This window comes from Jaculus jaculus, chromosome 12, assembly GCF_020740685.1.
Source record: "Jaculus jaculus isolate mJacJac1 chromosome 12, mJacJac1.mat.Y.cur, whole genome shotgun sequence".
Classification (NCBI taxonomy): Eukaryota; Metazoa; Chordata; class Mammalia; order Rodentia; family Dipodidae; genus Jaculus; species Jaculus jaculus.
The window spans coordinates 13,431,196-13,454,239 of record NC_059113.1 but is presented as its reverse complement, the minus strand read 5'-3'; the positions used below and the strand labels follow the sequence as shown (position 1 = coordinate 13,454,239).

Below are 23,044 nucleotides of genomic sequence, written 5' to 3'. Positions count from 1 at the left end.
TCTTCCCGGTTCCATCACTTCGTCACTCTGTGGGACACCATGTGTCCTGCTGGGGTCCGGTCCCCTCACCCAGTTTACACAGTGCTGAGTAGCCCCGCATCTCCTGCCTGTCATCAAACGTTGCTTTATTGCCTAGGGCATACTTGGAGGATAAGGGTCCAAAGAAGTCCTAGTAATCTCTGTCCTTTAGCGTTTTCAGGGAAGTAGTAAGCATGTCATGTGCCAGGCACAAGTTTGAAGGGTCTCTAAGGAGAAGCCCTTTGTCTCAGTGATCTGCTCCCTGAGTCTGTGGCTTGCTTGGGGCACTTAATGCTTAGTTAGACAAAGTTTATATTCTCTATTATCTGGCAAAAATATCCATTGCGCTCACTTCAGTGGACTGCCGATTTGTTGAGGTGGTACCAAGTTTGTGGTCCTGTGCCTGTGAGAGGAAGACTGGGCGAGTGCTTCTGGTGGTGTCTAAACGTCTGAAGACACTCCCAGGCCAGGGTGCGCCAGCACGCCTTCCTCAGCCCTGACTCACGTGGCCAGCTCCCCTCGGCACTGAGTGGGGTCCCAGTGAGAAGAGCCCTGCCTCCGACTCCTACTCACCTGCTCTGTCGCCCTCTCTGGGCTCCTCCAGGATGAGCTGACTCTGGCCCTGGGTCAGCTGTGCCACCCAAGTGACCAGACCTTTGTGTCTTTGGGTAGCATGACCAGTCTGCACCGGCTTCTTTGGACTCCCAGCTGGCGCAGTGGCACAAAGGCCACCTACTGCACTTCCGGGCATCGCTTTAAAGGGAGCCGCCCCAGTTCTCACTTAGAGAAAACCAGCCTCCGCAGTTGCTTTGCCTTCTGCCCTCAGGTGTGTCAAGGGGAATGCACACCCTTGCCTGGACCTTACAGGCGGGCTCAAAGACCAGGGCTCTGAAAACACCACTGCCATTTCTGAATGGCACACTCCTGAGTGCTCCCTGCCGTGGTCTGTTACAGACACGTGGGATAGGTGGAGGGTCTTGAGTCGTTTTCTTAACCATGGTCTTCCATTTCCCTTTCAGTGGTAAAACACGGCATTTCTGCCTTTTCCATGTGTGTAGGAGCCCCTACTCCAGAAGAAGTTTCCAGTTTCATTTGTTACTGGTCCATGGCACCACAGTGGGGTAGGAAGGGAAACTGGACACTCCAGTTGTCTTCTGGACCACCCCCTGCCCAGTTGTGGATTTGGGCAAGTCACACGGCCTCTCCCTGGTCTTGGGGTCTCTTGGGTTTTCACATGAGCAGGAGTGCCCCAGTCCTACCGTCCTCTGCAGTGTGGTGAGGCTCAGGGTGGGCAAGGAGGCGGCACACTCCTCACAGCCCACCATGGGGGTCCAGTGGAGGGGCCCTCAGCTTTGTGCCTCTTGCTACATCATTCCGTCAGCCTAAGCGCTCGGGCTCCAGGGCCTCCCAGGTCGATGTGTTTCTGAAAACTAAGCAATGAGCTCCCAAGCACCCATCAGTACAGGTCTGTGTCCAACCAGGCTGTGCCCTGCAGGTTTGGCAGCGTCTTCCCAAGCCTCAACATGGCAGTGAAGCGGCGGGAGCAGGCCCTGCAGGACTACAGGAGGCTGCAGGCCAAGGTGGAAAAGTACGAGGAGAAGGAGAAGACGGGCCCGGTGCTGGCCAAGCTCTATCAGGTACGAGGGTGGGCAGGAAGCCCGTTACAAGGTTCTCTCCTGAGGACCCATAGAACCAGAACCCTGGCCGTCCCACCCACACCCTGCCCCGGCACTTGCAAGTCCTGATCCAGGCTCTTGCCCAGGCCCGAGAAGAGCTCCGGCCCGTGCGGGAGGACTTTGAAGCCAAGAACAAACAGCTCCTGGACGAGATGCCGCGTTTCTATGGCAGCCGCCTCGACTACTTCCAGCCCAGCTTTGAGTCCTTGATCCGGGCACAGGTGAGACCAAGGAGACAGTCATCGTACACACCCTCAGGGCACCTGTCCCCCTTCAGCACCTCCCCACACCCGGAACTATGAGAAGCCATCCGGCACCCTAGCACAGGCACTGACCTGGACTCTGACCTCCGTTGCTGCCAGTCCCCGGATGGATAAGGGTTCCTTTGTGTGTAACCCTTCTTCCTTGAATTCTGCTCACACTTAGCAGCATCCTCAACTGCCACTTGGCAGCTCGGTTGTGGGGAATGAGGGAACCAGGGGTCTGTAGACTGAATGTCTCTCAGAACCCAACAGACTTGTATTAGCCAGCGACCATGGGCGTCCTGAATGCCTCATGGAGGGATCCCTAAGCCCCGGAGAGACCTGTTCAGGCTACTAGGCATGACCGTCCCCTCAGTGTCAAGTAGGCCAAGTGCACATTGATGTGGGGGTGCTACTTGGGTAGCTGGAGGGGAGGCAGATCAGGCCAAAGGATAGACTGGAGTAGCATGCATTTCCTTCTCTTCCCCACTCCATTAATCACTGAGGTTGAAGGATCACTGTGAGTTCGAGGCCAGCCTGGGGCTACAGAATGAGTTCCATGTCAGCCTGGGCTAGAGTATGACATTGTCTCAAAACAAAAGCTTTAAGCTTTTAACTAGATGGTTCTCCCACTGGCAAGATGTGGGGCGAGGTAGGGCATCAGAACCAGGAGCAGGGCTCTTCTCTTCCACATGGGCCCTGGCTGACCACAGATGCCCAGTTACAGCATCAGGACCACAACACCCTTCCTTCCCACCAGGTTGCCAAGCAAGGCTTCCTTTCCACATCTTCTGCCTTACCGTTTCTGAGTTGCCTGGGCATCTGGCGCCCTCCAGTGGACGCCAGCATTTCAGTCGCATCCACAGTCTCAGTTGCCCCAAGAGAAAGCCTGATTATCACTTCCAAAGCCATAGCTGATTGCTTGGCACCAGGAAGCCTGAGTGAGGTTGGGACCGCAGCTAGGACTGGCTAGTGCAGTGGCCCAAGCCCTCAGTCCCGTGCTTTCTGGAGAGACTGAGCAGCAGCAGGCAGGAAAGGAGCCTTTTTTCCCCTAGTTCCTCAAGTCACGGCTGCTGCATCCTCTGCCGAGGAGTGGTTGTAGAGGGAGACCTGGGCCTACCCCCCTTTGCCATAACCTCAGTGACCCGTGCGCTGCCCTGTGCCTATCCTCCCCTCCCCTGCTCCATGGAGGCAGCTGCAGGGTGCCCATGACAGAACCTTTAGGAGGACTTAGGGGTGCCCCGTAACCAAGCAGCAGGGTAGCCAGGACTGTTTACAACCTCCCCTGTGCCAGCCTCCTCCTCACACACTGCTGCTGCTGCTATTAGTCACTGGAGAAGTGAGCATTCCTGGTGACTCACCAGGCAGTATAGCCCGGGCAAGGAATTAGGGGGCCCCTGCATTTGGTCCAGGGGACCCAGCTGGGTTATCTAGAGACTTCCTAGGACACGACTTGGCACCAGCTCCTCTGCACAGCTATCCTTCCAGTTCCCAGTTCCAGGTGGGAGGGGAGTCCTGAAGTCAGGGTAGCACTGTGGTGCTTGAAGAGTATAGAACATTGATGAGTGCTGGCTTCCATGTCACATGGAAAATGGGAACTGAGACAAACATGGCCCCTGTCCTGTCTGGATAAGTCCCTGCTCAAGTCTGGGGAAATGGCTGGTGGATCTACCCTAGTCTCTTGCCTGCTTCTAGCCTCTCACTCTTGTGTCTTTCCCCCTCCTCCCCACCACACACATTGCTGGTGCCCACCTAACAACATGCAAACCTGAGCCAGGCCTCTGAGCACCACTACCTAACATGTTCCCTCCCCATGAACAGAAGCCCTGGACTTCTCTCCTAGCTTAGCAGAGGTAGGGAACCCCAGGCACAGTGCCTGTTTACACCTCAGCTGCTTTTCCAGATGGATTTTGGCCATGTATGAATCTGGCCATCCCTAAATGCATAGTACTTCCTGCCCATACCAGGTTAGCAGGAACCAGGATCCCAAGGACAGAACCTCAACTCCCAACCCCCAAGGCCCTGCTGACATCTGTCCTGTGTTCCTCGCGGCAGGTGAAATTCCAGAAAGCCTCAACTGTGGCTCACCCCTTCTTAGGGTGCCCAGTGATGAATGAGGGCAGGGAGATGGGGCAGGACTGTTTAGAAACGGACCTCTTCAGCCAGCTGACAGGAGCCCCCAGGCCCAGGCCCTGCTTGTACCCCTCAGTTGCTGTGCTAACTAGGTGCCTTGTAGAACCCGAGTCTAGTCCCTGCCAACATCTTTTGCCTTCTGCCCAGGTGGTGTACTACTCAGAAATGCATAAGATCTTTGGAGACTTGACCCAGCAGCTTGACCAGCCAGGCTACTCGGATGAGCAGCGGGAGCGGGAGAATGAGGCCAGACTGAGCGAGCTCCGAGCCCTCTCCATCGTGGCTGATGACTGAGCCCTCCTATCCCTAAGACACCGTGGGACACAGACCTCTCTGAAGTCTTTGCCCATAGTAGGCATGCACTCTTGCTCCTCTCACTGGCCAGCAGGTTGGGGACAGAGGTGGCCCCTACTCTACCTCACCAGCCCTCACCCAAGTGTCTCTGCTGTCTCCCACTCCTAGACATAGGCAAGCATGTAGAAAAACCCCAGGGGCCTTTTAACTTCCAGAACCGTCCAGAGTATGCCTTGGTCTCTGGCCAGAAGGAACTTCAGCCTTCAGAAAGGCCTAGGCTTCCTCAGTAAGTTGGGTCTTCGCTGTGCTTGCACTATAGGGACATCTACCTCCAAAGGAGCCACCCTCAAGAGCCCACTGGCCCCTAGTGGCTCTGTACTGAACTCATGTTGGATGAAGCAAACTGCCCTGGGACACGCCCTAGTTCTCCAGTCCCGGCAGGCTGCTCATGCCAGCTTGATAGAGGCTGGATCAGTACAGAGTCAAGCCCTAGTTGTTCATTTACCCTACAGCTGTCCACCACACAGCATGTCACATGTTGATCTACAGGCTTTCAAGCTCGTCACCTGGTTGTTGCAATTTTATTTTTAAATAAAGTTTTCAATAAAACATCCACCTAATATGCCATAATGTGCCATGGGATGAGCTACCACAGCTTTGCTCAAGGTCCCATCAGCTCTGCAGAAAGCTCAGTTGCAACCTGTAGCAGCCCATGGCCTACCTGTCTTCTAGAACCTTCTGTAAAGAACTGGGGGCCAGCAGGACAGAGGGCACAGGCAGCTTGGAAGGTGTAGGGAAAGCTACAAAGACACATTTGGTTTGTTTTTGACTTTGGTTTATTTAAAAAAACAAAAAGCCAAAAAAAAAAAAAAACCCAACAACTTTATATACAAAGTCAAACTGAAACCACAGATTATGGAAAGAGGCGAGAATTATGGGTAACAGGAAAAAGGGCTGGGCCAGAGCCAATACCACATTCTGAACACAAGAGCCAGAGAAAGAGGTGCTGGTTTCTTCTGGCAAGTCTGGGGTGGCTGGAACACAGTGTTCTATTGGCTACCTTGACCCAACACTGACAGCTTTCCAAGCATGGGCTCCGACGCCAAAAAGGCCTCAGAGCCCCCAGGAGTCTGCTCCTGGAACCTACAGGACTCTGCAGTCCAGAGGAAAGGGGTTCTCAGCCTCCACCAGACTCCACTTCAGTTCCTTTCAGTTACTGGCATCAGGCCTGTCATGGGCTGGAAAAGCCTTTCCCTCCCGTCATACTATACACTGGACGCGGACAGGAGACAGCACAAGACTACAAGGGCCCTGGGAGAGTCCAAGGTTGAGGGCAAAATGACATTCTAGGGGTGCAAAAGATGTTGTATTTAGTTGTAGCTGGAACTGGGGTTCCTTACACATCCGTCCACATAGCACAGGCCCCACTCTGATGGCTTGATGTCCCCTTCAGAGGCTGAGCACAGGGCGTAGCCACCCCTGCCTGTGGCTCCCAGGCCCTGCTCCAGCTGCTTTCTGGTTCCAAAAGGGCTCTAATGTCATCGGGCTCCATCACAGACCTCACAGAACAGGTGCTCAGTTGCTAGGTGCCGGCTCCTCTTTCTCTACCCAGCTGTCGGCCTGTGTGAGCACATGTTACAAATGAAGACGGCTCCCAACTTCCTGCCTAAGATGCAGAGGGCTGCAGTAGCAATAGTTCCCTAAGCAACCAGGGACGAGTGGACCAACACAAGGGAGAGGCGGCTGCTGGCTCTCACCCTGGGCTGCCTTCCACGTGGTGGTCATAGCTCGCTCTCAGGCTTCACTAAAAGGAGTTACAACCACCCCTCACCTGCCTACTCCCTTTACCTTGTGCTTTCTTTTTGCTGTTTTGGTTTGAGCTTTGGTTGGTTGGTTTTCAGGGTAGGGTCTTTCTCTAGCCCAGGCTGACCTGGAATTCACTATGTGGTCCCAGGGAGACCTTGAACTCCATCTCCTACCTCTGCTGGCATTAAAGGCGTGTGCTGCCACGCCCAGCCTCCCTTACCTTTTCGACCATCCTTTGCACCTCAAGCTGCAATGGGGTCAGGCGCCTACGGAAGTCTTGCAGCAGCCGCTGAAGTTGGTTCTTCTGCCGTTCGGCTGTCCGCGCCGTCTCCTCGGCCTCTCCCAGCCGGGCCCGCAGCTCCTGCATCTCAGCTGCCAGTGTCTTGTTTGTCATTTCAGTGGCTGAGAAACGGTTATGGCTCTCCTCTGCAAGATGAAGGAGGGCATTCCAGAAAGACTGCTAATCACTCAAGGACTGGAGCTTGGAACAAGGGCCTGAGGCCTAAGGAGTGGTGTCACCTAGACCCCTGCTCTCATACTCCTCAGCCACTCACCCAGCTTCAGTTCCAGTGTGTGAATCTTGTTCTCCAGGTAGAGGCGGCCGCTGTCCTGCTGCTCTGCACGCTGCAGCAGGCTCCCCACGTTGATCAGGCTGCCATTGTGGGGCACCAGGCCTTTGTGTTCTGTGGGGACAGCACCTGCTTTTGCGCTCTTCCCAGGAGGAGGCAACAGGTCCAGGTTTCCTAGAAGAGACAGGCAAAGGTCTCAGGAGAGAGCAGCCCAGGCCAGCCCTGCCCCGCACGGCCATGGAGCATGGCACGTACCGAAGAGCGCCTCCTCGGGAAGCCCGCCGTCCGCTGCTTCCGGGCGGCTGTACTGAAGGCTCCGGTACTGGCAGATGTTCTGTGTCACCACCCTGCTGACCAGCTGCTTGGCCTTCAAAAAACACCAGGACACCCATGGCTCAGGAGCACACACTCCTGCCCCAGGAGCACCCATCACCTAGCAAGAGCTCAGGGATGCCCTGCACAAGGACAGGTGGGGTGAGGGAAGCTACCTGCTCAGCACTGAGCCGGATCCCCAGCGTGAGGAGGGCCCGCTCCAAGTCTCGCCGGTGCAAGTAGCCACACCAGTTAGCATCAAAGAACACAAAAGCCAAAAGGCAGTCCAAAGGGAGCACAGCTGAGGGGTCCAACTCCTTAGGCTGAAAAGGAAGCAGAGGAACAGGCTTTATGGACAGTTCGTAGGCTAAGGACACAACACACACAGCCCCTTACAGTCAGCTCTGGGCCGAAAGCGACAAGCACCCTCACAGCAGGACGCTGGGGAAGAGGCTACAGGCTCTGTAAGCCCCTTACCAAAGAGCCCTGTTTACGCCCTGAATGGCTCCCTCTCATAAGCCAAGAACTACAGCTGGTCTCTTGCCAAAGGAAGCGGTCACTAGTAAGTAAGTACCCCTCTCCCAGAGGGGCCAAGCTTCCCACCACCAGGCACAGCAAGCAGACAGTCTCACCATGTCCTGAAGAGAGGAGAATTCCATCTCTGACTGGTTGGAGGCAACAGAGCGGACCTCCGAGTCCTCCAGCTTTGTTCCTGCTACAGAAATCTCAAGCTAAACAATGAAGCAGGGACAACAACCCACAGCCCTAAGAGCCAGCCCCAGAAAACCACCCAGAGCCTGCAACCTGTCACCACAAGACACACCAAACTCCTCCTCTCCATCGTCCCTCAGAAGCAGCAAGTCTGGGCCCAGGGCCATCTCACACAGGTCCTCTGCTGCCTCACCACGGGGCTTCTCCTCCTCGTCTCCTCCACAAGAGGGTGGTTTGGGCAGAAGCCCATCCTTCTAGAGAAGCAGACAAAGGAGGAAGAACTGAGTCTGGTAATACTGAAAGTAACAATGGCTAACATTGGAGTATCAGTAGTGTGCCAAGCTGCCAGTGTGACCCATGTGCTATGTAGGTATTTAGCCACTTCAGATTCAGAGCATGCCAGGGACACATCTAGGCATCCCAAGAGTCAGATACTAGCCCCAGAAGCAATTATGGTATATGACAATATTTGGCCAAGTGAGCTCATGTTATAGAAATGGTTAAGATCCTGCTTGTCTAGCTCACCCTCATGCAATTCCAGCACCCACTTTCAGGCATTCTCATCGGCCAGCACTACTGTTCTGCCGTGGCCTATCAGCTGGGCTTCCCCCTCTTCTGGGCCACCTCCCTCCCCTTAACCCCCGGTGCACAACTTCCTCGCTGTGTGCCCATGTGCAGGAGATTCATGTCCCTGGGCCTCTGTCCATCCCAGGCTTCCAAGGAGCGAGCACGGGAGGGGGCAGTGCAACACATGCGCACGATGCTCAGAACAACAAGGCCTGGCACAGGTGAGGCTCAGAAGCATGCCAAGTACTCGGTGTGTGGGCTACAGGCCAGCCAGAAGCTGAGAAAGGGGCTCACCAGTGGGGCGTCTGACTCGGCAGCTGTGCCCTCATTCTGTACCTCATCCTTGGACTCTCTGAGCCCTTCCTCCTTGGCCGCCTCCTCCTTTTCAGGTTCAGGAGGAGACACGACCTTTTCAGGAAGGCTCAGCAGCATCTTATAAATCCTGTATCCAAAATCCCTCTGCAGCATCTCCAGAAACAGCTCGGCCAGCACCACCACCTGCCAGAAGACGCACAGGGCCGTGAGCACCAGGGAGAGAGCACCGCCGTGCCGCCCCCCCCCCCCCCCGCCGTGCCGCCCCCACCCCGCTCCCACCCCGCTGTGCCGCCCCCACCATTGTGCTGCTCCCACCACGCGCTCCCGGAGGCTCCTACACCTGCCTCAAAAGAGATTCTTTCTTTTGGCCTCCGATCCTCCACAATCCCGTGGAGAGACAGGTTGACACAGCCAGGACGTGCCATGATGGCTGGCTCTAGAGGGGGTGGAGGGGCCTCTGGAAGATCAGTGTCCACGTCTTGCTGTGTGGTGGCCTCTGCTGTCTCCGAGTTCTGTTTAGAAGTGACCGCTGTTTGCTCCGATGTTTCAGGGGTCTGCTCAGTAGATTCTACCTCCTATGAAAACAGCCAAGCTATAACCCTCCAGGTCGGGGGGTAATGACACCTACTTCCCCCGCACTTTTTGTTTTTTGAGACAGTATTACGTATCCCAGGCTAGCTGCGAACTCACTATGTAGCTGAGGATGACCTTGAACTCCTGATCTTGTACTTCCACCTCCCAAGTACAGGGATTACAGGCATACACCACTTGTGCCTGGCTCCCCTGAATCTTTCAAAGGACCAGCCTTACCCCTGATGCCTCCTGGGACGGGGGGGCTGCCTCTGTGGCTTTCTGCTGGCATAGTGCCTCCCACTCCTCCAAAGTGGGCATGATGGTCCAGATGTCTGGCAGGTACACCACCACCGTGTGCAGCCGGCGGGGAGGCCCCGGCTGCAGGTACTGAAACTCCGCAAAGCGCCACCTGTGCACAGCAAGGGGAAAAGGGAGTCCTCACGTAAGACTTGCTCACATGGGTGCCGCACTGCCTATGCCGTACAGCCTCAAGACCGGGTAGGAAGGAGACACAGCAAATAGACAGCAACTATAAGAGTGCTAAGGCAGTAAGGAGTGCTGAGCATGAGTTGGGGTCATCTGTGAGCAGCTGTAACTGGGAACAGAGCACTCGGGCCAGAGGGCAGGGGTCAGGCCTCCTGACACCCCACAGCAAGCTGGCCACATGGAAAGGGCCACTCACCACTTGGTGCAAATGCTCAAGTCGATGCCGGTCTGGGCTTGGGCACAGCGGATGGCTGTGCGCACCAGCACCTGCGGGTCAGTCTGGGGGTTGAGGCCATCCAGAGAAGGAGACCATTCACCTCCAATCAGCACTGCCTCCTCTTCTTTCCGGCCCAACAAAAACTGCAGAGAGAGACTGGGGATAAGTAAAGATCCACAAGACCGCCAGCAAGGCAAGGCTGCCTTGAGGGAGCTGAGGGACTCTGGCCAGTCATTTCAACCAGACAACTAACTCCTACCAAATGGGAACATCTATGAACTACACTCTTGTATAAAATGAGAGACACTTCAGTTCAGAAACCAACCAATTCTATATATTAATGCGCAGGAGATGAGAAGCTGAAAATGTGGCAGGTGCTGGACATGACCATGGACCACCTCTTGACCCCTGCAGCACAGCTCTTACCTTTAACTGCTTCAGAGGATGCTCTGGGGCCTCCCGTGGCTCAGCCATGTCATCCACAAAGAGCATGCAGCAGCGATAGAGCTCCTCCAGGCCCGGGGAGGAGAGCAGCAGTACCTGTGCAGAAGGGAACGAGACGCGTGCTTAGCCACCTTCCACCCCCTACGAGAACAGTCCCCAACAGAAGCCAGGTCAACTGACCTTGGAACAGTATGTGGGGTCACTGTCCATAGGGCTGGGCTCAGCACCAGTGTCTGGAGCTGCCTCCTTCTCCGAAGAGACCTGGATCCGGCTCGGATGGTGGAGGGAAAAGGGCTGGCTCAGAGGGAAAGCCGACAACCAACTCAGGTGAACGGACAGAAAATCGGAGGGGACCAGGAGGCTGCGGTAACGGCGTTGGAGTTCTAGAAAGTCACAGACAGGGCTGCAGGAAGACATCAAGGGAACCCACATTGAGCAAGGGCTTAAATCATGAAAAAACAATTGCAAACAACATTGAGCACTTAATTCTTCAGTTTAAGAAATAAGGGCTTTGGGGGTGGGAAAATGGCTCAGTAGTTAAGGCATCTGTCTGCGAAGCCCAAGGACCCTGGTTCGATTTCCCGAGACCCACGTAAGCCAGACACACAAGGGGGCACATGCCTCTGGAGTTCATTTGCAGTGGCTGGAGGCCCTGGGCACCCATTCTGTCTTTTTCTCTGACTCTTCCTCTGTCTCTCTCTCTCAAATAAATAAATATTTTTTTAATTAAAAAAAAGAAAGAAGGGCTTTCTAATAGAGCAACTCCCTATAGATAAAGATGGATTCCCTTTGACCAAGCAATTTATAACTTTGCTGTGGCAAAGATAGTCAAATTGGGAAAGAAAGAAACACTACAAGGTACAGAAATGGTCATGGTAAGCCCAGCGTGGTGGCGCACGCCTTTAATGCCAGCACTTGGGAGGCAGAAGTAGGAGGATCACCATTCTTTTGAGGCCATCCTGCGACTACACAGTGAATTTCAGATCAGCCTGAACTAGATTTGACAGCCTACCTCGAAAAACCAAAAAAAAAAAAAAGAAGTGGTCATGGTTTCTTGATACACACCTCACAAGTCAGTAATAAAAATCTCAAATTTTTAAAAGAAAACTCAGAAATTGACATCAGTAGGTACTTAGACAAAAGAAGTAAGTATGACTTTTAAAAGCCTATGAAAATATGCTCAAACTCACTTCTAACTAAAGAAATGAAAATCAGCATATCACTTTTTACCAATGAGATTACAAAACTGAAAGGGTGCGATGACAATGTTGGCACAGGTATGGGGAAGACGCACTGTGGGCTCTGGTGACCGAGTGAGGGGTACAGCATCCCTATGAGAACTGGTGTAGTACTTTGAATGTATGTCCCAATAGCCTCAGTTCTTTTTTATTAAAGTTAAACTTCCTGCTTAAGTCACCAGCATCCTGCTGGAGGGGATGTGTCACCAGGGGTGTCACTGATTGCAGCCCAAGAGTGCAGAGGCAATTCTGAGCTCTGACAGGCTCCTCTGTGCTTGCCTGTGGTACTATGCCAATTCTCTCTCTCTTAGCTACTCTCACTCTTGCATTTAAAAGAAAAGAATGAGGCCAAGCATAGTGGTGCACGCCTTTAAACCCAGCACTCAGGAGGCAGAGACGGGATGATCAGCATATGTTCAAGGACACCCTGAGACTACAATGTGAATTCTAGATCAGCCTGGACTGAGTAAGACCCTACCTCAAAAAAAAAAAAAAAAAAAGACTAAGACTGATCTACTATTAAATACAGTATAGAAGAAATTCTAAGATACAGTAAGAAAAAAAGCAAGGTATCCAATAGTATATACCATAGTTTTCCTCTGGGAGTGGTTAGTTTAAAATAAAGGCTGTCAGTGCTGGAAAGAAGTGACTAGAGTACTGAATAACATCTCCATCACACCTTCCAAGGCTCAAGGTCTAATGTGGAAGAGGTGGTGGAAAGAATGTAAGAACCAAAGGAAGGGTAGGACTCCTTACAACATGCTCCCTCCAGACATAAAATGGCCTCGATATCCATGACCTCTAAGTGCCTGACACTACCTACACAAGACCATCATAAGAGGAGGAAAAGATCATGACATCAAAATAAAAGACAGACTTATTGAGATGGGGAGGAGTTATGATGGAGAATGGCATTTCAAAAGGGAAAAGGCAGGGAGAGAGGGTATTACCATGGGATATTGTTTATAATCGTGGAAAATGTTCAAAAATTTGAGAAAAAATTAAATTAGATTTAAAAATAATAATAAAATAAAACAAAGGCTGTCAGAATTACACACATGTACATGTTTGCACGGACCATATCTTATTAACATCAGAACTGTGTCCAAGGGCAAGTTTCAGCCCCACCCTCCAGCCTTCACTCACCTGTCCACAGTATAGGGTGTGAGATGAACCCGGTAAGGAGGCAAGTCATGCCTTGGCTTCTTAGCACCCCAAGACTCTCCACCAGCCCGCTGCTTGCGCTTCTTGGAATCATAATCATCACTGGAGGTCGATCCATCACCAGGAAGAAGAAACCACATTGTGAAATATGTATTCAGCACACATATGTCTAGAAAGAACTAGAAAACATCTGAATTCTCAAAATTAAAGAAGTGGATAGGGGTTGGGGGAGGGAGGGTCACTCCGAGGTAGAGCACTTGCGTAGCATGGACAAGCCCCTGGGTTGTATCCCAGCACAGCAGAGAAGAGGGAGAGCAGTGAAGAAGTCATGTGGGGCTGGGCATTTGATTCAAGGATAGAGCACTTGACTAGTGTGCAAGAGACCCTAGGTTCAATTCCCAGAACCACACACAAGGAAGCCATGCTAATGCCTTAGAACAGAATATCAGAAACATTCAAAATGAATTTGCAGCCAGGTATAGTTGTGCACACCTTTAATCCCAGCACTTAGGAAGCCGAGGTAGGAGGATCTCTGTGAATTCAAGGCCAGCCTGAGACTACATAGTGAATTCCAGGTCAGCTTGGGCTAAAGGGAGACCCTACCTCCAAAAAAAAAAAAAAAAGGCTGCAGAGATGGCTTAGCGGTTATGGCGTTTGCCTGCAAAGCCAAGGGGGCGCATGCATCTGGAGTTCGTTTGCAGTGGCTGGAGGCCCTGGCACACCCATTCTCTCTCTCTCAAATAAATAAATAAAATATATTAAAAATAAAGGAAGAAAGAGAAAAGAAATGGGTTTTTAAACCATTACATTCAGCAAAAGCCATAGCATATATACAGAAGTCTTCATTTATGAAGGGAAAAAACGCTTTAAAATACTGAAAGGAAATCAAGTAATAAAATAGAGCTAGTGGCTCATGCCTGTAATCCCAGCCCTTGCTCAGCTGAAACAAGAGGGCTTCCATGTGTTCAAGGCCAGCCTGGGCTACACAGTACAGACAAGCATGGACCAAGTGAGAATCTGTCTCACCAAAGAAAACAAAATAAAACAAAAACCCTAAAAGAAAAGAAAATACTTTAGTAGATGCCTCTGACTACTAAACTTATGAATACTTATGAGTAATTTCAATAAATTATTCAAAACTTTATAAAGTATCTACAGCTAACTTATGTATTGAAATAAAAAGGAAAAAAACTATGTATTTTAATCAGTATATAGTGAATGGGTGGGGAAAGGACTGAGAAGATGGCTCAGAGAATAAAGGGCTTGCTATGCAAGAATGAAGACCAGATTTCTGATCCCTAGCGCCCATGTAAATGCCAGGTGGGCATGGTGGCTGGCCTGTGGTCCCAGCATTTTGAAGACAGAGATGGGATTGCAGGATGTTTAGTCATACTAGCCTAGTCAGCCCTCTCCATTGAAATGAGACCCCACCTTAGTAAGTGAAGTAGGGAGCCATTAAGGAAGATGAACACCAACCACAGGATTCCAGTGCACACACGTATGTCAGATGAACCTGTACAAACGTGTGCTCACATATACAGACACATATACATACATATGTCATACGCATACAGATAAATAAATATCAGATTGAAAGGAAATTTTCCAATGTCACATGACAGAAAACCTACCAGCAAGTCCTAATGCCTAGGTAATAGTCCATTATGTGTATCAGGCTTCTATCCTTTCCATTAACCTGCCTGGGCGATTTCCCCGTCCATCACACCTGGCTGAGCTGGCTAGAGTAACAGAGTTTTTGCGCTCTTGCACCTGCTTTGTCACTTCCTATTCATAAGCATCCATGTCCCAAAAGCACCATCTCCTCTCACCATTACGGGGCATGAGTGCCCCACAGTTCTAACGGAAGCACAGTTTTACATTTATTTTTATTTTTATTTATTTATTTGAGAGTGACAGACACAGAGAGAAAGACAGATAGAGGAAGAGAGAGAATGGGCGCGCCAGGGCTTCCAGCCTCTGCAAACGAACTCCAGACGTGTGCGCCCCCTTGTGCATCTGGCTAACGTGGGACCTGGGGAATCGAGCCTCGAACCGGGGTCCTTAGGCTTCACAGGCAAGCGCTTAACCGCTAAGCCATCTCTCCAGCCCGGAAGCACAGTTTTAAACATGTCCTGACACCTTTTCTTCAGCAAACCCAGGACTGCAGTGAGCTGTCACTAAATGCTGTTAACTTCTAGCTAAACTGTATGTTGCTGGCACTGGACACAGGACTCAGCAGCCCCAGGTTGCTCAAACCCTTGCTGTGACTGGCAGAGCCAGTGGACAACATCACTAGCCACAGCAGCAGAAGTCCATCCCATCGAAGACATCAGCAGCTAAGCAGTATCCAATGGCAACATTATCCCCTGCATCCCACAGCCAAGGGTTTATGAGCCTCCATGCAGAATGACAACATGACCAAATCTTCTACAAATTGATGTTCTTCCCAGAGTGATTAATTCCTACTGCTCCTCTTCCTACTTTGCATGTTCCCATTCTAACTGGAGACAGTACCTGGCCAAAGTCACACAACACGGGTGGTCAGCCAATCAAACACAACTAATACAGGAACCTGAATTTGAACCCAAAGCAGCACTAATTTGTACTCAGGCCACATGGCAAAAGCCACTTGCTGTGGTTCTGTAATGAAGCTCACAGAATGAGAGGGAAGGGCCTTGCAAAATGACCATAAAGGGCCAGGCATGGTGGCACATGCCTTTAATCCCAGCACTCGGAGGCAAATGTAGGAGGATCGCCATGAGTTTGAGGCCACCCTGAGACTAAATAGTGAATTCCTGGTCAGCCTGGGCTAGAGTGAGACCCTACCTTGGAAAAAAAAAATGAACACAAAGAGACATCAAACAAGGATATAAGTCAAGTATGGCCTGTGGACTGAGAGCAGAACAATGGGTTTCAATAGTGGACAGTGTGAGGCTAAATGTATATACTAGGCTTATCAAGTTGCCCAGTAAGCACGTCTCTTAATGTTCATACCCTTATATTAATGCTACTCTCACTTCTGGTAGAGAATCTTCTTTTAGATGGCAGTCACCTTGGGATGACTCAGAAGGCATCATGGTGCTAGAAAGAAGTGACCGGAGTGCTCAGTACTGTAATCTCTCATCACACCTTCCATGGCTCAGGGTCCATTGTGGAAGTGGTGGCAGAAAGAATGTAAGAGCCAAAGGAAGGGTAGGACTCCTTACAACATGCTCCCCCCAGACACAAGGATATCCATGACCTCACAGTGCCATACATTACCTACACCAGCATAACAGGAGGAAAAGATCATGACATCAAAATAAAAGAGAGAGAGACTGAGATGGGGAGGGGATATGATGGAGAATGAAGTTTCAAAGGGGAACGTGGGGGGGGAGGGAGGGTATTACCATGGGATATTTTTATAATCATGGAAGTTATTAATAAAAAAATTTTAATAAAAAAATTGTGGACAGTGTGAAAAACAATCCTAGACAACACTGCCTCCACTTAGCTTTACAATGATCTTTCCCAGGTCACAGGGATGGCTGTATAACCTTGCCTCAGAGCTATACCTTATTCCTTTGAAGTATTTACATTAGACTGCTTTGCCAGCTCTTACCATGTAATAAGTACTGGCATGTGAGAGACAGGGTGGTCCCTTTTCTGTACAGTTATTTCAAAAGAGAACCACATGAGAGAACTTTCTACAGTAATCTTACTGGGGGCAGGGTAACATGAGAATCAAAGCTGCACTTAAGATTTGCACATTTCAGAATGGAGAGATGGCTTAGCAGCTAAGGCACTTGCCTATGAAGTCTAAGGACTCATGTTTGACTCTCTAGGTCTCACATAAGCCAGATGCAAGATGACACAAGTGTGCAAGGTCACACATGTGCACTAGGTGGCACATGCATCTGAAGTTCAAATACAGTGGCTAAAGGCCCTGGCAGGCCAATTCTTTCTCTCACTCTCGCTGATTTAAAATTTTTTTTGTTTAACATTTCAATCTAAACTTAATCTTAACAATTTCCCCCCCCCCCAAAAAATATAGGAAATAATGAAAAGAAAAAGAAAAGCAAGGCAGGTGTGGTGGCATGTACCTTTAATACCAGCACTCAAGAGGCAGACATAGGAGGATAGCTGTGAGTTCAAAGCCAGCCTGGAACTAAAGAGCAAGTTCCAGGTCAGCCTGGGCTAGACTAAAACCCTACCTTGAGGAAAAGAAAAGGGGGGGGGGGTAGAGAGATGGCTCAGAGGTTAAGGCGCTTGTCTGCAAAACCTAGTGACTTGAGTTTGACTCCCCAGTGCCCACGTAAAGCCAGATGCACAGTGGCACATATATCTGGAGTTTGTTGGTAGCAGCTACAGGCACTGGCACACCCATTCTCATTCTCTCCCCACTCAATCTCTCTCTGCTTACAAATAAATTAAAAAGTTCAAGGTCATCCTTGGCTATATAGGGAGTTGGAAGCCAGCCTAAACTAAATGAGACCCTGTCTCAAAAAAGTAAAGTATGGGCTGGAGAGATGGCTTAGCAGTTAAGCACTTGCCTGTGAAGCCTAAGGACCCCGGTTCAAGGCTCAATTCCCAAGGACCCACGTTATTCAGCTGTACAAGGGGGCACATGCATCTGGAGTTCATTTGCAGTGGCTGGAGGCCCTGGTGCATCCATTCTCATTCCCTCCCCCACCCCACCTCTACCTGCCTCTTTCTCTCTCTGTTGCTCTCAACTAAATAAATAAAAATGAACAAAAAAAAATTTTTTTTATGTATATCTTGGGCTGGCTAGGGAGATGGCACAGCAGTTAAAGGTGCTTGCTTGCAAAGCCTGCCAGCCTGGGTTCAATTCCTCAGTACCCATATTAGGCCAGATACAAAAAGTGGTGCATGCCTCTGGAGTTCATTTGCAGCAGCAAGAAGCCCTGGTGTTCCCATACATAATATTTTTTTTTAATTAAGGGTGACATGCCGCAAGCATTTCAATGGGAGAGAGAGAAATCACCAGTGAAGATACCCAACAGTGGATACTGCAAGCCTTATATTTGGCCAGCCAGGCCAAATGAGCCAACAGGTGCAATAGTGGCCTATCTGTTGGGGGGAAACCAACCACCCTCTAATTTGAGTGGAGGCCCACTCCACGGGAGGGAATACATCCCTGATATTGAAAACATACAACAGGGGTAGTCATGAGCCCTAGGGGTGTAATATCTGCTGCTATCTGGCTAAATGTATATACTATGCTCACCAAACTGCCTAGTAAGCACTTCTCTTCACATTCATACCCATTTATTAATGCTACTCTCACTTTTAGTCAGAGAACCTTCTCTTTTCAGATGGCAATGACTTGGGATGACTCAGAAGGCACCATGGTGCTGAGAAGAAGTGACAGAGGAGTGCTCAGCACTGAAATATCTCTATCACACCTTCCAAGGCTCAGGGTCCATTGCAGAAGAGGTGGCAGAAAGAATGTAAGAGCCAAAGGAAGGGTAGGACTCCTTACAACATGCTCCTCCAGACACAAAATGGGTCTGGATATCCATGACCTCACAGTGCCTGATACTACCTACACAAGATCATCATAAGAGAAGGAAAAGATGATGATATCAAAAAAGAGACTGAGAGGGGGAGGGGATATGATGGAGAATGGAGTTTCAAAGGGGAGTGGGGGGAGGGAGGAAATTATCATGAGATATTGTTTACACTCAGGGAAGTTGTCAAAAAATAAATTAAAAATTAAAGGCTGAGCTCAGGCACGGTGATGCCTTTAATCCCAGCAGTCCACACTCATGAGACAGATAAAAATATCACCATGAGTTCGAGGCCAGCCTATGAATGACTACATAGTGAATTCCAGGTCAATCTGGACTAGAGTAAAACCCTACCTGGAAAAAAAAAAATTAAGGTTTGGGGAGATGGCTCAGCTGTTAAGGCACCTGCCTGCAAAAACCAAGCCACGCAAGTCTGGTTTCCCAGTACCCCCATAAAGCCAGATGCACAAAGGGGCACATGCATCTGGAGTTCATTTACAGGCACATCCATTCATTCTGTGTGTGTGTGTGTGTGTGTGCACGCGCGCATGTGCCTGCCTGTCTCTCCATTTGTACATAAATAAATAAAAATATTTAGAAGGCTGTGGTGGCACCCACCTTTAAACCTATCACTCTAGAGGGAGTGATAGATTGCTGTGAGTTCCAGGCCAGCCTGAAACTACATAGTAAATTCTAAGTCAGCCTGCCTAAGATAGCGTGAGACCCTACCTTAGAAAATGAAATTTAATTAAATTAAAAGCCAAGCATGGTGGCACACACCTTTAATCCCAGTACTTGGGAGGCAGACATAGGTGGATCACTGTGAGCTCAAGGCCAGTCTGGGACTACAGAATGAGTGCCAGGTCAGCCTGGGCTACAGTGAAACCCTACTTTGAAAAACAATCTCAGCTGGGTAGGATGTGGTGGCATACACCAGCATTTTGGAAGCTGAGGCAAGGGAATTACCATGAGTTGAGGCCAGCCTGGACCACATAATGAGACTATCTAAACAAACAAACAACCAAACAAAAAAGCCAGGTGTGGCACATGCCTTTAGTCCCAAGCACTTGGAAGGCTGATGTAAGAGAATTAACTCTGAGTTCAAGGCCAGACTGGGGCTACAGGGTAACAAGTCAGCCTGGCTAGAGTGAGGTCCCACCTTGAAAACAAACAAACAACTTCAGTTTGACATTCTGAAATGTCCCAGAGTTTGCTGAGCCAAGGTATAAAGTAACAATGTTGGTATATACATTTTAGCATACTGGCCTTTAAAGGAAATGTACTAGGATCTAGCTGCAGAAAGTGAATGTAGGTGTCAAAAAAGGGACACTGCTCCTGGAGAGAAATGAAATGAAACCTCTGAGCATCCTCTTACCTTCGGCCCTGATCCAGACGTCCATGAGGGCCGCGAGCAGGAAATCTGTTCAGGTGGCTCAGGTGAAGGGTGTGGGATGTTTGGAAGAGACTCAGAGCTGCAGGGAAGAAATGGCCAGACTCAAAAAAATCTAATGACCTGTCCATCACCCCCTTCTTCTCTCCTACTGCACAGATGTACCCACTTTTAGTTTGAGAGCAACAGCCTGGAAGTTACAAGACCATTCACCCTTAATGTCCCAGAGTCACACCCCAACATGCATGCCAACAGCACTCACGCTTCTGAGGGAAGAGCGGGGGGATCCGGTGAGGCTGGAAGATTAACTGGGGCTGAGCTCCCAGGATCCCTTGCTTCTGGCCCAGTGCTGCCACATGCAGAAGGGGAGGTGCTGGAGACTTCAGTAAGGGCTGCAAGACAGTAGCCAGGAAATTCAGCAGCTCCAAAGGTTAGCATATTCACTACCTTAGAAAGATGCACTCCTACCCCCTTGAACAAAAATAAGGATTTTTTCCATCGGTCAAGGCATAGGACTCCCCTCCTTCCCTCCCTCCCCCTTCCAGTGCACATGGGCAAGAAAAATAAGTACCTGGTTAGAAAGTGTTTGCACCTTGACAGCATTCCAGGGCACTGCCTGACCTGGGTTGTAGGCAGCCTTCACCAGCACCTTCTCACCTAGCTGGGGCAGTCTGCCCTTCACCACACTGCCAGCACACAAGCCAGGAGGCCCCATCAGCACAGGGACCCTGAACAAGCCACCCATGACTGCCCCCATGAAACCCTTTCCACCAAGATCTCTCACACCTTGCATAACAAACAAAGCAATGGGCTCCAGAGAGGGAGCCCCACCAGCATGGAGACAGACGGAACCCCATAAGCACTTCCAGCAGGCCTACCTCAGCTGAAAAAAGACCTCTTCATCGACCACCCCAAAGTAGTCATGCAGGCTGGTAACAATGCCCGTGAAGACGCGCTGCTTCTCCCCGCCCTGCAAGAGGAGAGGGTTAAGTCAAAAGCAGTAAGCACACCATCACACTCAGCTACTCCAGCCTCAATCTCGTCACACGAACCCAGCAGAGTAACGCATGGAGATTGCCATGGGAGGATGCAAGAAGGCCATAACCTATCTAATGAGGAGGGGGATGAGCTAAGGCTTAGCTTGCAGACTACTGGGATCTTCAGTTCTCTATAGTCTCAAGAGGCACCCTCACACTGGCCCACTACCAGGACAGGGAATAAGAATGCTGACCACTCTAAGAAAATAACATGCATCAGGCATCCATTCATGCTGGGGTAGTCCGAGGGATAAGCTCACTAGAAAGGACACCCAACCTACCTGAAGGTGCCTGGCATTTTGGGACAGGTCTGTGGCCACAGGAGATGTAAGCAAGCCAGGAGGAGGGCCCAAAAGAGATGTTGAAGTTGCGCCTATGGGGACAGAGAAGCAATCTCCAGGAACTGCACCTGCCACCTTAAGTACTAAAGGAAGCCAGATAATCTGGTAAACCCAGAAGGGAAAATGGCTCCAATGAGCCTCTCCTCATTCAGTGAAGCCCCAAAAAGCTAGATTTTTGGAAACTAACTCCAAAATGCATATGGAATTTCTATTGTGAGGTCAGGTAGGAAAAAAAAAAAAGGTGATCACCTGAAAAATTGCGTCCCCCTGGAAGTGGGTTGATCCTCTGGCGCTTAAACTGGGACATTGGGAATGCTGTCTTCTTTCAACGCCTTGGGGGGAAAACCTTCAATTAGAAAAAGGCGGGTGTTAACAGCTCGTTCGGAAGACTTCCATGTATCCCCAGAAAGAGTAGAGAGTCTTATGGAAAGCCAGGCTCTTAAAGGAAGCTGGGTCCTGGAGAATGAAGAAATGGAGAGGGAACAGAGGAGCAGGAAAGGAAATGGGAAATTACAGTCGCTCCAGTTTGTCCTCACAATAAGCCCGTGGTGGGAGATAGGGACACGCTGTTTTCTAGAAGAGGAAACTGCAGATCTGGGGTCAAGGGATTGGGGGGTGGGGGGGGGCTCGCCCCTAGGCCACAGCACCAGGTAGTGGTCCTCACACACCCCGGTCTCCCAACAACTAACTGAACGACTGCTCTCACTGTGCCCCTGCCAGCCCTAAGGAGGATGGCGGGGTGAGGGGCTAGCAAGGGGTCCAGCTGACATTCATTCATTCAAAAACATCCGCCAGAAATAAAAATATGTATATATATATATGTTTTTTAAAAAAAATCCCCACGCAGGATCCGGAGGGGGGGGGGAAATGGAGGGTCCGGTGCCGGGGATGTCGCGTAGGCCCTCTCTCTCTCTCTCTCTCTCTCTCCCCCGCGGAAGGCCGCCCGTTGTTCAGCCGAGCGGCGGGTGGGAAGCGAGCTGTCCGGCGGGCCCAGGCGCCCAGCGGCCCTCGCTCGGGCTCCCGCGATCCCGGCCCAGCCCGCAGCCCTCGGCAGCCGCCCGCGCCCACCCTTCGGGGCCGGGGCTCGGGGGGGACCGGCGCGCGCGGCCTCTCCTCCTCCTCCGCCGCCGCCGCCGCCGCCGCCCCCGGGCCGAGGCCGTTGCCAGGGAGACGGAGCCTGCAGGCCCGCCGGGGGCTCGGCCCCTCCTCCGCCCGCGGCATTGCCCGCCGCCCGGGGCCCGCGGCCTCTCCGACGGGGAAAGAGACAAAAGAGAGGCGGCGGGGCGGCGGGAAGCCTCCAACCCACCTGCGGGCCAGGGCCGCGACACCGGGGGGACAAAGACACCCGGAACCACCGCCGCCGCCGCTGTCGCCGCCGCCGGAAACGCCTCTCCGGAAGCGCGACCACTGGTCGGAAGCTGCCGCTGCTCCCGGATATGGTCCCTCCCTCGTCTCCGCCGGCCGCTCTCTGCCCCCTCTCTCCCCCTCCACCCCACCCCCCCCCGCAACCCGCCCGCCATCCCCGCGGCCACGAAAGACGACGGAAGTACGCCTTCCCCGGATCACGTACGGCCATCGGGAGCCAGGCCTCGGTGGTGTCCCCGCGTAAGCGCCCCCACTCGGAAACGAGGATCTCAGAGCATGGTTCCTAGGCTAAAGTCGGCCGGGGCTGGACGCTTGAAACGCAAGCGAGGGAGGGAGCGGCCCAGGCGGACGTCGCTCCGGTAACCTCCCCCCCCCCCCCCCGCAAGAACCAACGCTGAGACGAGCATCCGTGTTCCATCTCCAACAGACGTCGTGCCATCGGACTCAAGCCGGGGACACCCGTCGTTATCCCTGCCCCTCCATTTGCAGCCTGGGGAGGCGGGGGAAGCGGGTCCTGGGGTCGGTGCTTTAACTCTCAACGGTGAAACCTACCAGACTGCGATGAAATGACTTACTCGAAGTCGCGTCCGGAGAGAGTGGCCTCTCCTCCGTCGCTCCAGTCCAGTCTGCCTCCAG

General features: G+C 51.5%; 2 protein-coding genes across 6 annotated transcripts in view; one reads left to right on the top strand and one right to left on the bottom strand.

Annotated features, from left to right (window-relative positions):
- Nucleotides 1–4,975, top strand: part of Bin3 (bridging integrator 3) — a 48,447-nt gene extending 43,472 nt beyond the window's left edge. For all 3 annotated transcript variants that reach the window (XM_045131219.1, XM_045131221.1, XM_045131222.1), the window contains 3 exons: nucleotides 1,514–1,655; nucleotides 1,781–1,915; nucleotides 4,217–4,975. In XM_045131219.1, coding sequence (XP_044987154.1) covers nucleotides 1,514–1,655; nucleotides 1,781–1,915; nucleotides 4,217–4,363 — 424 coding nt within the window. In that variant the 3' untranslated portion in view covers nucleotides 4,364–4,975. The remainder of the gene's footprint in view (nucleotides 1–1,513; nucleotides 1,656–1,780; nucleotides 1,916–4,216) is intronic.
- Nucleotides 4,976–5,226: 251 nt separating this feature from the next.
- Ccar2 (cell cycle and apoptosis regulator 2) lies at nucleotides 5,227–22,477 on the bottom strand. 3 transcript variants are annotated; one of them, XM_004665807.2, is made up of 21 exons: nucleotides 22,350–22,477; nucleotides 21,293–21,389; nucleotides 20,984–21,075; nucleotides 20,544–20,635; nucleotides 20,237–20,351; nucleotides 19,928–20,057; nucleotides 19,651–19,747; nucleotides 12,748–12,867; nucleotides 10,544–10,766; nucleotides 10,346–10,459; nucleotides 9,899–10,062; nucleotides 9,454–9,625; nucleotides 8,988–9,218; nucleotides 8,623–8,826; nucleotides 7,874–8,015; nucleotides 7,683–7,765; nucleotides 7,227–7,373; nucleotides 6,994–7,105; nucleotides 6,724–6,912; nucleotides 6,390–6,595; nucleotides 5,227–5,983 (listed from the first exon to the last, which is right to left on the bottom strand). In XM_004665807.2, exons 2-21 carry the CDS (start codon nucleotides 21,348–21,350, stop codon nucleotides 5,939–5,941), a joined length of 2,736 nt encoding a protein of 911 aa, XP_004665864.2. In that variant the 5' UTR covers nucleotides 21,351–21,389; nucleotides 22,350–22,477; the 3' UTR covers nucleotides 5,227–5,938. The 3 variants fall into 3 exon arrangements, with proteins under 3 accessions (XP_004665864.2, XP_044987077.1, XP_044987078.1); XM_045131142.1 differs by having other exon boundaries at nucleotides 7,683–7,762; XM_045131143.1 differs by having other exon boundaries at nucleotides 8,665–8,826.
- Between the last annotated feature and the right edge of the window lie 567 nt (nucleotides 22,478–23,044).